Here is a 15,236-nt window from a genome sequence, read left to right on the forward strand (position 1 = left end):
GATCCCGTACTATGCAGCAAGAAACACGTCGGAACTTGTTGCGTGCTACCACCGGGCCAGGATTACACGAGCTATTCGCATGCTGTGCCACATCTCTTTTGCCACCTGTGCTCAACTGGTTTGTACAACGTATTGTAGGTGGATGGTACGTTTGATCGGTCCAATATGACGTTGTGCAACGCTTTGGTGCCTCATGACTTTTAGTTCCCGATGCTGCGACTTGTCGGGTCAGGCATCGTCCTACACACCAGTGTCGACCGAGCACACACAACAATCCTGATAGCACCCATGGAACTCAATAAAGCTAAATGCAGTGCTATGCTATTTCGGAGGTTGACAGTGCATCGTCCGTTACCATGCAGGACGCGTTATTCGTCACCTGCAGGATATATAGAATCAGTGGTTCGCTTTCTGTTGCGAAGCTCGGTAGATAGTTTGCCACAAAACCGGCAGGCAACATCTGAACGGCATGGTTTCAGGCTTCCGCCAGGTAGTCCAACCCAGTCTCGATTACGCTCGTGTACAAAATGAAGGCTTTGCCCCTTGTATTTGCGGCTGTGCCGGCCACGATCGCACTCAGACTCGGACTCCTGGGCGACCACATGGATGGCGGGAAGCAAACAATGGAAGAGCATTCGACATTTGGTGGCCCATCACCTAGACAAGACGGTCGGTGTGGTATTAATCAAGGAAAAAGAGCCTGTCCTAAAGGATACTGCTGCTCTATTGAAGGGTCAGTACAAACTCAGACTTGACTTTAACACACTCTTGGACTATTGTTGACATTGTTTTCCGTCTTGAGGATTAGGTGGTGCGGCGAGGGGTATGATTACTGCTCGTCTCCTGCCTGCCAGGTCGACTTTTCCGATAGTTGCGACGGGAACATTCGCCCGAGTGGTCCAGACACGAAGCATGTCGATCGATCCAAGCACGGTTCAGTTCCATACGGACAGGGGGTTTACCATTGTGAAAAATATGGGGTTATTGCGCTGTCATACGACGATGGCCCATATGAGTACACTGCTGATCTACTCAACTTGCTCAAGGCACGCTACTACCTCTCAACCGATGCAAGACATATATTCACACACATTACCTGCTCAGATCCGAGTACTAACTTGGATAAGACATACAAAGCCAAGGCCACCTTCTTCGTTACGGGCCGAAATCTTGGCAAAGGTGCCATCAATAATGCTACATTTCCCTGGCGCCACCTCATTCAGCGCATGATCGAGGAGGGTCACCAAATTGGCAGCCACTCGTGGTCGCATCAGCGTCTTCCCGAAATCAGCGACGCTCAGCTAGACAACCAAATCTTCTACAATGAAATCGCGCTGACTGACATCCTCGGCTACTTCCCCACGTATTTTCGTCCACCCTATTCGGCAAGCAGCGACAAGGTTGACCGACGGCTGGGTGAGCTGGGATATCATGTCACATACTTCAATCTCGACACTGAGGGGTACTTGCATGACTCTCCATATGAGATCCAAAAGTCAAAGGACATATGGGATAGGAATGTCGAGGGGAAAAACCCCGAGAATACGAAGTGGCTAGACATTGAGCATGACATAGTATTTCAGTCCGTATACAACCTGACGGAGCATATGCTCAAGTCGCTGTTTAAAAATGGATTCAAGTCAGTCACGGTTGGGGAATGCTTGAACGATCCAAAGCAGAATTGGTATAGGAGAGTATAATCAAGGGGGATCGCTTAAGTAAAGAATGGCGCATTCTACAATGTATATGGGAAATCATCTTATTCTCGAGAGATATACGACCTCTAAAGTGATATCTGACTTAATTTATTTAATATTTGCTGAGATAAACACATTCCATGATATCCTCTTTTCTAAGTTGTCTCGTAGCTAGTTCATTACCCTCAAAGCAACGCTCAAACAATGCAACAAATTTTGTACGAGACTCCTCGTATAAGGCACAATAATTATGAGCTGGAAGAAATTTTGGTGGGATATATGTGCGTGTATTGTTGCCAGCTATCGCTAGTTCAAAGGCTCTACAAAAAGGGATCAAATCCGACCTGATGGCTGCCTCAAGTTTCTAGTTATAGGCACCTTCCACGCACAGCCTACCTGACCTAGTTCCGGATCGTAATAACAGGACCGCGGTGGTAACTCAGGCTCTTGATAAAGGCTGTAAAATATCTAGCGTTGGCGGTAGCACTCGGTGTTGGTAGCGGACAGGCCGTTGGTGGTTTTGTTCCCGTGCCAGAGATAGCATTGCAGTAATAGAAACCAACTAGTAAGCTGGTACAGTCTGTTCCCATATCTAGGTTCCATGTGAAGAAGTCATCCAATGTGATGACACCAGAGGCGGTAACAATTTTGAGAACGTGTCGCCAGATTTTACCTAGTAAAAAGGTAGTAGAGACATCGATGAGACCAGGTTGGGTGGGACTTGGTTTGGAATTTCCTGTTGTAGGAGAGGCGAGGCTTGAAATGGTACTCGCCGTCTTTGATGGGCGAGGGAGGCCATGTTCAATTTGACACAGTATGAACTGCTAGTCTTAATTCCGCTGCAGTCAGATTCGATGCTGATCCAAAAGAGCAGGAGTCAAGTGCGCGAGGAAGTGCTATTGTGCCAAAAGTTCTCCGGTGATTCATCAGACATGGTCGACAAAGTATTGTCTTTGTTCTTTTTAGACACACGTTCGGATAAAGAGTTACTGGAAAACAAGAACATGGACTAGTTGTGGCATTTCTATAACAATGAAGTTGGGGTGCGCCCATTAACAAGACGTTCGGGCGGTACCGGTTTTTTCTACCAGCCGATGAGGATGTGTTGGAAGCTTTTGCTCGAGGTAAAGGTTGGATCAAGTGTGCACATATGGACTATGATCCAGTACATCACGTATTCGGGGGGGATTGAGACATCGTCCTCAAGCTTACTTTGGCTGAATTAGAATGGCAACAAAAAGCTTGTTAGATCTCTGGTCCAACCAAAGTATAAGCATTACAAATATTGTTGCTCTCGTGAAACAAACCTTACGGCTATATCAAAAACTGACAGATGATATCTTTGGCTACGTGCTAATTTCGTCGTCATATTTTCCCGGTCCAATAGACATACTACGCCAGCTACTTGTCCCAACTTCAAGTGTTGTGCCTTCGGGTTGGACCAGCCATTCATACAAGCCGTGACCCCCGTAGCGCGAATTTGATTCCAAATTAGACTTTTCCTTTTATAACTCGGTATCTTTTCACCATCGGGTAACGCCAGCTTCAGGCCCCTTGCGACGAGCCTATCCATCTTGTGAGGGTTGCGATTTCTTTCAGCCAGCCTCGCCCAACTCATTAGTACAACAAGAGTCGTCATGGACGGTTTCGAAGCCCCGAGGGAGTGAGGGCAAAGTGTCTGGAAGCGACGAGCTTGGCCAGTACCGCAGTGTCGTACAATAGTCAGATTGATGAATTTGAGAAGGTCTCGAGGTTAGCATTAAACGAATGAAGCTGCTGAAATTACATGATTCTCGGCAAAATTATCATGTAGAAACAGCACGGGTATTTAACACGTGTAGAAATCGCAGGTTTCGGACTATGGCTCGAATCTTGATATCCAGAACATCCTTAGTAGATAGGTCTAGTGAACTGTCGCCACTTGGACTTAAGCAGTGCCTGTGCCACCCTGGTTGTCTCGTTGCCGGCACTGGATAATCACTGTCACCGACGTTCAAGCAGACGCTGCAGTTCTGGATTTATTTATTCGCTCGTTGTGTTATAGTACATTAAGATAAAAAAGGGTGACGAAGAAGTTCAGCTATCTGACTTCGTCTCTCAGGCTCTGTTATAACCATCTTCCGTATGAAATCGAGGAAAACCTCGCTCTCGGGGTCATTTCTGGGTCTACGAGACTCCCAGGCCTCGTCCTTATTAAATACTGGCAATACTGGCTTTCTCCGACCCTTCGTACTCTCGCAGAACTTCTCCAAGTCCCAAAACTTGGACCAGTCCTCTGGTGGCGCCCCACCGAGCCTCAATGCTTGGTAGAGCTGATTCTGGAGATCACCTTGTACCAAGAAAAGTTGGCAGCCAGTCTTGATCTGGTATGCCTGTCCGATAGGATTAACATACATACCATGTTTAATGCGGAGTTCGATGAAATGACTTACTATACTCCCAATTGCCCAGATGTCCGCTTCTCTGCTCCAGACGGATCCGATCCTTCCGCCGGACAAACTATACATGTAGACTTCAGGTGGCCGAACCGTCGGAGGGGCAGCGCCTGGTAATTCTCCGGCAGTTGTATCAGCGTAGCAGGCTAATATAAACCCTGGATGTTAGTAAACCAGCAGAATAACATGGGAACAAGTTATTGACTTGCCTCTTCCAAAATCGAAGACCTTAAACAGACCTCCTCGCTTAAGGGGAAACATTGTTTATCTAGGATAAAGGATGCTAAGGAGACCTTTTCCGTGATGTAACTTGGTACCGAGTCTCTTGGAAACGATGGATCACGCGGTACCACCGTTATAACAGGAGGGTCTGCGAAGTAATCTGCAATCGTCCTTTCATCAAATTTCTGTAACTGTGGTATCGCGATACCAAAGTTGCCGTAGTTTGGATCTACAAAAAAACGTTTATTATTAGCCGAAAACCTTTATAACAACTAACGCCCATAATTTAGTTATGAGCTTTGAGTCTTACCACCATGTACTACCCCCTCGCTATGTAGAAAATCAAATGCCTTTAGAAATTGTTGAATTACTTGCTGAGGCGAGCATTTTTGTCGGACAGATATGTCGTCTAGGGGGAGAACAGCTTCTGTTACTAGACATTCATGAAATCCATTCGGGCCTCGTATTGTAAAGACGTCATATATTTTAATAATATTATTGTAGCCGGACTTTCTGTGTTTATTCTGGTGAATTTGACAGAGAATCGTCGCTTCATTGCTCCGAATGATCTGCTTGGATCCATAGCAAACTTTCACAGCAACGTATCTTCTACGAGACCGTTATTCACTATTAGCAAGTGTTTGTAGTATTAGCGTCGAAGCCAAACTTACTCCTCAACAAGATCACGAGCTAGCCAAACCGTTGAGAATGCCCCAAACCCAAGCTTCTGTGCGATTCGGTATCTTGGTTGTTTTGCCCCCTCGTTTACACACGTACCGGCCTTTGGGAGAATATCGCCAAGGATAATAGGATGGAGTCCGCACAGCTTGTAATCTGTGAGGTCTTCGGACCCTATACCGTCCCCGTTATAAAAGAAGAGATCCTGCTGCGTATAGGGCATAGTAACAGGGAGATGAGCGATGCAATATGTGATGTGAGCGCGACCCCGATCGGCGACGACGCGTGGTGTCGATGGGCTGGCAGAAAGCTGGTTTGCGTTTATGACCAGTAAGCGAGTAAAAACCGGTCGTCCGCATCAATGAGTTGTTCTGATAGATTAATTGCATCGGAATTAAAAAATGGATAGACTCATTTGCACGGTGCTGCCTAAAGAGGGGAAGGTCGAGTCTCGCCCTGGACAGTCGAGGCCCGAGGTCGGACACCACGGCCCGGAGCATTGTATCCCGGCAAATGGTACATGTAGCTATAAAACCCCTCTCCAGTACAACCTGAACAACTTCATCCACAAAATCCGAGATTGTCAACTTCTCTACTCTATTTGCAGTATTGCCATATAATACTATATCGAATAGAATATGGGTAGCACTGCTGATCCGCATGTTGTCAACCTCCCTTGCCTGTCGTGTGAGGATGCCGTCGAGTTATCCGAACCCGAACTGTATGCTACTGTTGAGACCTGGATCCACGGCTTAAACGACGCATTATGTGCGGCGGATTTCATCAAGTTAAAGTCACTGTTTCATGGGGATGCCTGGATGCGGGACCTGCTTGCCATGTCATGGGACTTTCGTACCCTCAATGGCCAAGACAAGATAATACATCATATGGAGTGCCACCTCACGTCCTCTGGCATACAAAACATTCGACTTCGAAAATCAGCATTTTTCCAACCGAACCTGAAGCAGTTGCCTGATGTCGAATGGGTTGAGGCCATGTTTGACTTTGAGACCAAGGTGGGACTTGGATCGGGTATTGTTCGACTGGTCAAAGACGCTGGAAGTTGGAAGGTGTTCATGATAAGTTTCATGTTACAGAAGCTAAAAATATTTAATGAGACTACACACCTCAACAGGCCGCATGGTGGGAACAACTCTCTCGGTGGATCCGGGAATTGGCAGGAAAGGAGGGAGAGACAAAAGGAGTTTTTGGATGAGGATCCTGCGGTAGTGGTTATCGGGGCAGGTACGTATTCGGCATAATTTATTCCCCTACCTTTTACTGACGGAGTCCGGCCAAGGACAATCTGGACTTGATGTTGGTGCTCGACTCGGGCAGTTAGGTGTATCGACGCTCATTATCGACAAAAATGATCGAATCGGGGACAATTGGCGCAATAGATACAGAGTAAGAAATGCCCCGGTAATGTGTCAATTCGTGCTCATTGTTTAACTAGACACTGGTCACGCACGATCCTGTCCAGTACACGCATATGCCGTACATTCCGTTCCCATCTAGCTGGCCCATGTTTACTCCCAAAGATAAGATTGCAGACTGGTTTGAAGCATATGCAAGTCTCATGGAACTCAACGTCTGGACCAAGACGACGATAGAAACATCGTCATATGATGAAACCGCCAAATCATGGACTGTAACCCTCCGTTGCCGAGACGGGTCTTTCAGAACACTACGCCCACGCCACATTGTCTTTGCTACCGGTCACTCTGGCGAGGCGCTTGTGCCCTCTTTTCCCGGTCAAGATCAATTCAAAGGTACAACCTACCACACAAGCTCTCACAAAGACGCAAGCCTCGACCCAAAAGTCGCCGGCAAAACGGTCGTAGTCGTGGGCACCGGCAATAGCGGCCACGACATTTGTCAAAATTACTACGAGAACGGCGCAGATGTAACTATGCTCCAGCGAGGCGGAACATATGTCCTCACGGCGGAGAAGGGTGTCTTTATGCTTCATGCCGGCCTGTACGATGAAACAGGCCCTCCCACCGAAGATGCAGACATCTATGCACAGAGCATGCCCATCCCTGTTGCCTTCAACTTCAGCTCACACTTGACCAAGAGAATCGCGCAAGTCGACAAGGACTTGCTTGACGGATTGACCAAGGCCGGTTTTGAGCTTGACTCGGGACCGCAGGGCGCTGGTATCATGAGAAAGTATCTCACTCGCGGAGGAGGGTACTATATTGATGTCGGATGCAGCCAACTCATTGCCGACGGGAAAGTCAAAGTACGCCAGAGCCGCGGCGGAATCAAGGCATTCAATGAGAGCGGATTGGTGCTGGCGGACGGGTCGACGTTGCCCGCTGATGTAGTTGTTCTTGCAACAGGGTACGATAACATGCGCACGTCGGCGCGCAAGATTTTCGGCGACAAGGTTGCCGATCGTCTTCATGATGTGTGGGATCTCAACGATGAGGGGGAGCTAAACGCAGTAAGTGTGCCTCCAAGACGCAGAAAACATGGAAGTGAATCGAAATGCTAATAACCATGTAGATGTGGCGATACAGTGGACATCCAGGATTCTGGTATATGGGTGGTAATTTGGCCTTGTGCAGGATATACTCGCTACTCTTGGGTTTGCAAATCAAGGCGTGTGAGGAGGGATTTTATGTGACCCCTATCAACTCGCAAGAGGAGATTAACAGGGGCAGAATGTCCCTTGAGTAGTAGCAGTAGAGGGATGTCATGATGTTGGGCAATATTAGGACGCTACGTAGCTTGTTGTTGCCCAGCGGTAAGTCCAGTTTCTAAGCCGAGGCGCAGACTTGAGTAAAACCAGTACAGGATAGTAATTGCCGGCGCTTACTCCCAGTATTAGATGTACGCCAGCTGAGGGGCCGATAATTTGTCCAATAGTCACTCACAATCACGGCCAGATAGAAGCCATTATCGAGCCATCTTATAGAGCCCCAGCTATGAAAATAAGATGTGGTCGCGAGTTGCCTAGCATGCTCGGGTACACAACTGTAGTGCGCGAACCGCCATGCCTTGTATATCCGAATCGCCTGGTAAGGGCAAGATGGGGACGCTGTCGGTGCCGGGGAACTTGGACCCGTGGTAATCATCGACTTCTACCATGATTGCAGTTAGCATATCTTTGATAGAATCTTGACCTTCACCCCAGACAACATGGCATTCTTCACCCTCATCATTGGCCCGCTACCAAGCCGTTCTGGACCCAGATATTTTCTGTTAATATACCATAAGACAGATGCAGTGGTGAGGATCCAACCCATCTGCCTCGCCATCGTTTCCCCCCTTCGCGTCTTTGTCCGTGTAACAGTGCCAAAGCTGCGTATATCGACAGCTAGCTAGGCGATGACTATAATCATCTAAACGTTAGAGAACAAGGAGAAAAGAGAACAGGAAATAGAAAGCTCGAAGAGCCGACGCTTCGTTGATTTGGCTCGTCAGTGGTTCCTGACCGACAGGCTGGGTCCGAAGCGGAGTGTGTAAGCCGAGCCATACCAGTCTTATGCTATTACATTTCCACCTCTTTGTAGTCATCTACCCAGAGTACGGCTCTCCTTCGGACTTTATACCCAATACGGCTGTATTTAAAAGCAACAAGCTTCTATAAAGAAAGTATGCGTTTCAAAAATTTCACTCCCCAGCCGCACAGAACTCGACAGCGGTTTCGTGAAACACCTTATCCTAGGGCAGAGGAACAAGCCATCCCATCACCCCAGTCCGCTCGTTTTGCAAACCGTATTGAATCTTATATAAAAATGTGAAGGGGAGCTTTTAAATAAAGCTTCGAAGTCGAGTCATGTGGGTTGGCAAGCGGAGAGAGATATAGTATCAACGGAATATAAGGGGGTATAATTGCTGTTTAATTCGAGCGCGTTCTTTTTATGACGTATGGATCGGACGGAAGTCGGGTCTCAGTACATGAAGAGGATACTTAATAGTGTCCTTCAGATGCTCACCGTCATGATCTTATCAGACAACCTTCTGCGATTGCGGAGCTGGAGTGGTTCTTGGAAATACAATATTCACTAGCATGTCGGACTGGAGTTATGTACTAATGTTCGTCTGTGTAGTTACTTGAGTGCAAGCACAGTAAACCGTTTCAGTAGTGACAAGCCCGTCTCTCAAGCAAGAGCCTTCAAAACATGACAATGTCTTTGCAGGCTTGGCATGCATTACCCTGAAGCCTTCCTGAAAAGTTTCCTACCAACAGCTGCAGGCCGCAAATCAATGACCAGCCGGATAATGACATCCGGTCTCAGTGCGGTGTCAATTTGCTGCATATCGATCCACTTCTTGATTGCCATTTTGCTTTTGATAACAACTCGCAACCAATTGTCGTACAGTCTGTAGACGCACCAAGGAGTGTGACCACGTCCAAGCAACCCAGCTGACCCCATGCCGCAGGTGCGTATATCACCAACTGAAGTGCATTGGCGTTCTTTGAGACATCCAAGGCATGGAAGGATGGCCTCTCAGCGTGTAGGAGAGTCGGGAGAACGAAGGTTGTTGGTTGGTATCACACATTTGTTTTGGTTTGTTTGCACCGGGCCACAAACATCCACTCGGTATGGCTCCAACCACTCAACTGACAGCTACAGTGGGAGGCAAAAAGTACTTGAACAGATCAGGTACCTGGCTATCCCGATTTATACTATAATGTCAGCACCACAGTATATAAGTGTACACTCCTCGATGGGCAAATACATTCTGCCACACACTATATACAGGAAAATATAACAGAGTAGCGTGAGGGCATGAATCAACGCCATTACTAAACAATCTTTGTTTCTCTCTGCAGAAGGGACATATGATTGCCAGCAATTTTGGCGAGAAAAGTCGTAAAATGAGGCTGTGACAGCGCTCATGCCACCACCCATTCATTCAACCGTGTATGTTGGTCTGTTGGTAGTAGGTAACACCGCCTAACAGGCCCTCCAGCGTGGTTATGCAATCAATGATTGGTAATGCATGTCTGGCTTCGCCTTGACGCTTGTCACGGCCTGTGGCCTCTTCCGATAGCTGCTCTGTACCCGCAGTCCCCGAGGCACTACAAAGTGCGTGCTCTGAGTAGAAAGCAGCGGCCGCGAGAAAGACCGCGACGAATAACCTGTAATTACAGGCCGATAGGCGGCCGCAGTAAGGCCTGTCAAGTGGCCCACTAGTAGCACTGAGATAGAACTGGCTGGGGTCAAAACATGCTGATGCGAGCGTGCAAGAGGCTTTGACTGGATTTGCTCTTCGACCAACATATCCGCCGGCCCGGGTTGTAGGCCTGCGCCAAGTAAACATTGGCTGTGAGTTCCTCATTCCCTGAAGTTACCAAGCGTGATCCTGGTGGGACATGCTGCCAACAGGTCGAGTACTCCGTACATGCATGACCAGGCTCATGAACCAGACGCAGTGAAGTCTATCAGCCAGTTCATGACTCCTTTCCGCACCCTTTCCTGCAAATTCGTCAAACAGGCTGGGTATAAATATCTCATTCCCTCCTTTTCAGCACTCGATCCTCAGCATCAGCTCCTCCCTTGGAACAACAAATCCACACTACCAAAATTGACACGCCTCGTTTGGTGCCAGTCTAATAAACCTCAAGTGAGTCTTCCCACCAAAGCAGACTAGCTATGGCTGATATGAGCGAACGCAAGGTAAAAAAAACATGTGCCAGCAACTCATTGAGACGACTGGCCACAGATGCGGTCATAGCATTGATTCCCTGGGAACTATTAAGGAGCTCAATAGCTGCAAGAATTGCGGCATCGTCCAGAAAACACAATATTTGGGCAAAACAACTAAAAGAGACCCATGTCCTGATTGTATCGCGAATGGTATTTGGGTGAAGAGGAATGGGAAATGGGAGAAGGCTTAAAACGCGTTATTGGCGAGTAAATAAGGGGCTGTGGCGCAGGACTTGTATTTGGTCTCTCGCCAGTTTCAAGTCAAGTAGAATTATTACTTATACATGGTTCTTGAGGGCTTTTTAATTAGCCTTTTGAAGTACCTTGAGCAGGTTTCGTGTCGATAGAGGGAGAAAGCGTTGGAGGGCAACTATGCTAGTTGGTCGACCAACATATCTAGCCTTAAAATCCAGGCACCCAGACATATACTTGGTCAACCTTGGTCTGGATCTGGTTAATCCTCTTCCCTTCCTCTCTTCGCTCGTCTCTCTTATATACATAACCTAATTTTGCCTGCGCGCCCTCCAAAACATTCCTTTTGGAAAACATATTTTCTCTTGGCATGAGTATCCAACACCAGTTTCCCGATGTGCACTGGGTCTGGAAAGGAGGCATCTCTTTCGTCTATGAGGTCCATCCTCGCATCGTGGTGAAGGTCCCAAAATCCGGTGAATTCGAGCGGGAGCAATTCCGGAAAGAAGTCAAGATTTACGACATCTTCTCCAGACACGAGCCCTGTCCTTCTATAGTGCAATGTTTCCTCTATACAGATAACGGCATTTTTCTCGAGTACATGCGAGGTGGGAGCCCCATTGGCATGTTCACCGGACTATCTACTAACTACGTCACAAGATGTATCCCTTTGCTCTAGAATACAAGACAATCAGGTCCGAGACCAGGAAACTACAATTGTTACTGAAGTTAAAAAGCTGGAACCTTTGCCCCTACGAAAGACATGGATGAACGACCTTGCTCAAGCCGTCGCATTCCTCGAATCGCTCAATCTCGCCCATGGTGACCTACGACCCGAAAACATCCTGCTTGATCGCAATCGATTGAAGTTATCTGACTTTGATTGTACGGCGAAAATTGGGACAGACTTTGAAGCTTGCATGGCCCCGTACGGAAGAGTACTTGATAGCAACGAGCCGGACCAAGGACGACGTGGAACGGCCGGCTTCCTAGGTCCTCGAACAGAGCAGTTCGCCCTTGGTTCCTTATACTACCTGATAAACTATGGCTTTGAAGTTTATGGAGATCGTTGTCTTACTGAGGATCCCAAGGAGCATGGGCCCAAGGTTGTGAACTTGTTGCAGAACATGAAGTTTCCCGAGCTGGATGGTGACCCTCTAATTGACGATATCATTGTTAAATGTTGGCACAACGAGTATACCACGATTGCCGAGTTGGCCGCATACACCAGGAAGCTTCTCCCTGAAAGATCTGTCGAAAAGAATATCAAGTCGGAAATACTTGCCATTTCTCGATGGCGTGCAATTATTGGCCGTGCTATTCGTGGGTTGTGGAATAGTGTGAGATACTGGTGTGAATTAGTGCTTTGTCGCAAGGGCGCGAGAACCAACCTTGAAGTAGTTGGTAGCGGAGAACCAAATAGTCACTACCGTGATATGGATCGAAATCACCTGGCAGAAGAGTTGCCTTCGGGAAGAGCATACTGCCAGGACCTGGAGAAGCGTGGACTTTTGGATTTGCTTTTATTAGGAGAGCCCGAGAAACTTGGTTTTACTCTTGAGTGGTATAGGCATAGTTGTTCTGGGTGAAATAAGCCTTTTCGGACAGACTAGGTAAATGGGGAATAGTTAGCAATAGCTCAAATTTTCCGGCATATCTCCTAGTTACACTTATTAACTATAAGGCTTTATCACTAGGTCTTTATTCTATGTATTATAGTAGTATTAATTTTCTAGATACATATATAACGATATACAGTTATAGTTATTACGCTATATATACCTTAAGCCTCTCTTTGGAAGCTTTATTCTGGGCGTATTAATATTACGTGTATTTTGACTGCGTAATTTACCAGGGAATCGTCATCTATGAAGTCAAGTCCCTCTAGACTAGTTGGCTGAAATCCTTCAATGAAGGCCTTCTCTATTGCAAGGTAGCCGTTTTCGATGGCTTCCGATTTGAACTGTAAAAAAGACCTCAATTTCTTCGATACATAGATTCAGTTCAGGACCAAGTCCACTGCTCAATTTAATCTATAACTTTTAAACGTAATCAACTCTTTAATCTTGCTTCTACTTGCATTTTCCACTACGAATCCACGCCATAAATTCGTCTGCAACATCAGGATAGCCCCTTTTCCCCAGGTCATTCTTCACCCTCCGTCTCCAATCCATCTCGTCACCGCTTGACAGATCCATTCCGCTGGAGACACAAAATTTGGTTGTTATCCATTCTACGGGTACGAATCCCGCAATTTCCCAATCAATAACGCCAATACGATCAGTATCCACGTCTACCAGGACGTTGGTCGGGCCAAGGTCACAGTGGTAGAAGACGAGTGTCGAGCAGTCCATTTTTAAATCATCACAGCTTTCTTGCAGATTCTGGGGACTGCAGTCCGAACCTTTCTTGCGCAGATATAGTTCCGGGAGTACGTTGCCATCAACGCCGCTCATCATGCCATTCCGAGTATATTTTGCCATTTCCACGCAAATATCGCCAACTTTCTCTGCGTACTGCTGTCTCTTGGACTCGTCCAAGGTTTCCCACATGCTGTTGATTGTTTGTCCGCGGACCCGCTCGAGAAAAATATAGTATCGACCGTCGTATTCGGCGTGATGAATAACATTGGGGATGGAAAAGCTCCATTCCTGCTCACGACGTCGCTCATGCATCCACGCTAGCGTGACATGCTCTCTCGTCACACCCGGGATATTCAAGATCCTTATTTTGCAAAAGGCCTCGCCCATGTCAAAGACGGCGGAGATATCTCCCGCATCGTATACCAACTTGATTTCGCTCGTGGGTGACAGTGGCCGAGACTCCGGTAAAGGAGATGGTGCGTCGGATATCTTGAAGCCCGCGCCATTTCCATCTTGCCAGTCACAATCTGAAAGAGACGCACGGGAGACGAGAATTTTGCCCCCAATAAGCCAGGAATTTTGGTCTATCTCCCGGATCGATTCCCGGACGGGACAATTTGCCATTATGGACGATGGGTATAGAACAAATAGAGAAACTTGGCGTGTCGATGGTCCCGGACAGTTTCCTGAATCTTGCAACTGGTCTTTATAGACGTCTCGTGGGCTTGACCGCTCTCTGGCAGGGCTCCACACAGTCACGAATAGGACCAGTTAAAATAAAGTAATTTGGAATGTTGGTTTGGTGCCAATCCCCCCTGACGACTATTCGTGAGAGCCAACACTTGACACTTTGCCAGTCTCTGTTGGTTTTCCGAGTACCAGGCATTCTTTGGTTGCTGTAAGTTTACCATTTTGCTCCGACATGCTGGCGAATCTTGTATTTCCAAGATTCCCTCCAACTCCGCAATCGCACAGAATGCTGACGGTGAGTACCTAGAGCCAACCCAGTCACAGCATATTGCGGCCAATGATACACAACGGCCATTGGCACAACTGTGTATACACCTCGTCACTGGCGCCTGAGGTCTTTCCGAGCTCTGGGTTAAGGTCGGTAAACTGACAGATAGCAGTCTGCTCTCGACGTACTAAGAAGTCAACTTCCATTCGATGCATGTCTCTCTCTGTCTGCTAACCCTCATGAATCGGTTCCAAGCCCCTCTCAACATTTTAATACCTACTTCCACATGATTGGCGAAACGAGGGGCCTTGAGTGGTGCTGTGACAAGGGCAGGGTAACTGGGCTTGGAACAGAGGGTTCAATTCAATCTATAATAATCGACTTTAGGTTATCAAAGGTCCTTGGATTGGCACGAGGCCTTGAGGGACCGAAGGTCCCTATAAATACAAGAAGTCGGTGAGGGCTGTGTGCCTGAGGCAGTCCTTGCTGTGACCGACTTTGGGCCTCGTGACCGTTGCCTTTATTGTTGTGTAACCTTTGTTGGCCCAACGCCCTTTGTTGTGTGCCAACCGTGTAACAGGTGCCATGGCTCGCTCCGCTGCCCCTGGCCTAGCCACATGCAGCTTTGTCACTTTGACCTCTGCCAAGCCCTCTGCGGCTAGGGAGTAAATCTGTTGAGAAGTGGAATTTCTTTCTCCAAGCTGATGACTTTTAAATATGGTGAGGGAGTCCGTCTATCAGGAGCGGTATGCATGAGCGCTGTATGATTTTGACCCGCTGACCTCCAAGCTATCGAGGCATACTCGGACGAAATCGCAGAATAGGAATAAATAGAAGGCAGGGAATAACGGCGCAATAGACCGCATTCCTACCCACGTTTCTTCCACTCAACTAGGCAATAGGAGACTATCGTCGGGCCATGGTACTTGCAGACTTGGGCAGAGATATATGGCACCCTGCTACCACCACATGTTGCCTGAATCCAAGTGACAACTTGCCTCTGGTTCTTGATTTGACTTGCATAC

At 47.5% G+C, this 15,236-nt stretch overlaps 5 protein-coding genes across 5 annotated transcripts; 3 read left to right on the plus strand and 2 right to left on the minus strand.

Annotated features, from left to right (window-relative positions):
• Positions 1-527: 527 nt before the first annotated feature.
• MAA_09584 (uncharacterized protein) lies at positions 528-1,700 on the plus strand (the record flags this gene model as incomplete). Its single annotated transcript, XM_007827582.1, has 2 exons — positions 528-733; positions 809-1,700. The coding sequence occupies 2 exons, from the start codon at positions 528-530 to the stop codon at positions 1,698-1,700; spliced, it is 1,098 nt and encodes a 365-aa protein (XP_007825773.1).
• A 2,045-nt stretch (positions 1,701-3,745) lies between these two features.
• Positions 3,746-4,098, minus strand: MAA_09583 (serine/threonine protein kinase; the record flags this gene model as incomplete). The annotated part of the gene is made up of 2 exons (XM_007827581.2): positions 3,746-4,069; positions 4,096-4,098. The coding sequence occupies 2 exons, from the start codon at positions 4,096-4,098 to the stop codon at positions 3,746-3,748; spliced, it is 327 nt and encodes a 108-aa protein (XP_007825772.2).
• A 1,572-nt stretch (positions 4,099-5,670) lies between these two features.
• Positions 5,671-7,717, plus strand: MAA_09582 (Flavin monooxygenase-like protein; the record flags this gene model as incomplete). Its single annotated transcript, XM_007827580.2, has 4 exons — positions 5,671-6,277; positions 6,333-6,439; positions 6,489-7,481; positions 7,544-7,717. The coding sequence occupies 4 exons, from the start codon at positions 5,671-5,673 to the stop codon at positions 7,715-7,717; spliced, it is 1,881 nt and encodes a 626-aa protein (XP_007825771.2).
• Positions 7,718-11,260: 3,543 nt separating this feature from the next.
• MAA_09581 (Protein kinase, catalytic domain protein) lies at positions 11,261-12,479 on the plus strand (the record flags this gene model as incomplete). Its single annotated transcript, XM_007827579.1, has 2 exons — positions 11,261-11,498; positions 11,551-12,479. The coding sequence occupies 2 exons, from the start codon at positions 11,261-11,263 to the stop codon at positions 12,477-12,479; spliced, it is 1,167 nt and encodes a 388-aa protein (XP_007825770.1).
• A 483-nt stretch (positions 12,480-12,962) lies between these two features.
• MAA_09580 (Protein kinase-like protein) lies at positions 12,963-13,877 on the minus strand (the record flags this gene model as incomplete). Its single annotated transcript, XM_007827578.1, has 1 exon — positions 12,963-13,877. One exon carries the CDS (start codon positions 13,875-13,877, stop codon positions 12,963-12,965), a length of 915 nt encoding a protein of 304 aa, XP_007825769.1.
• Between the last annotated feature and the right edge of the window lie 1,359 nt (positions 13,878-15,236).

The sequence above is a fragment of the Metarhizium robertsii genome, assembly GCF_000187425.2.
Source record: "Metarhizium robertsii ARSEF 23 chromosome Unknown MAA_Scf_5, whole genome shotgun sequence".
NCBI classification, from domain to species: domain Eukaryota; kingdom Fungi; phylum Ascomycota; class Sordariomycetes; order Hypocreales; family Clavicipitaceae; genus Metarhizium; species Metarhizium robertsii.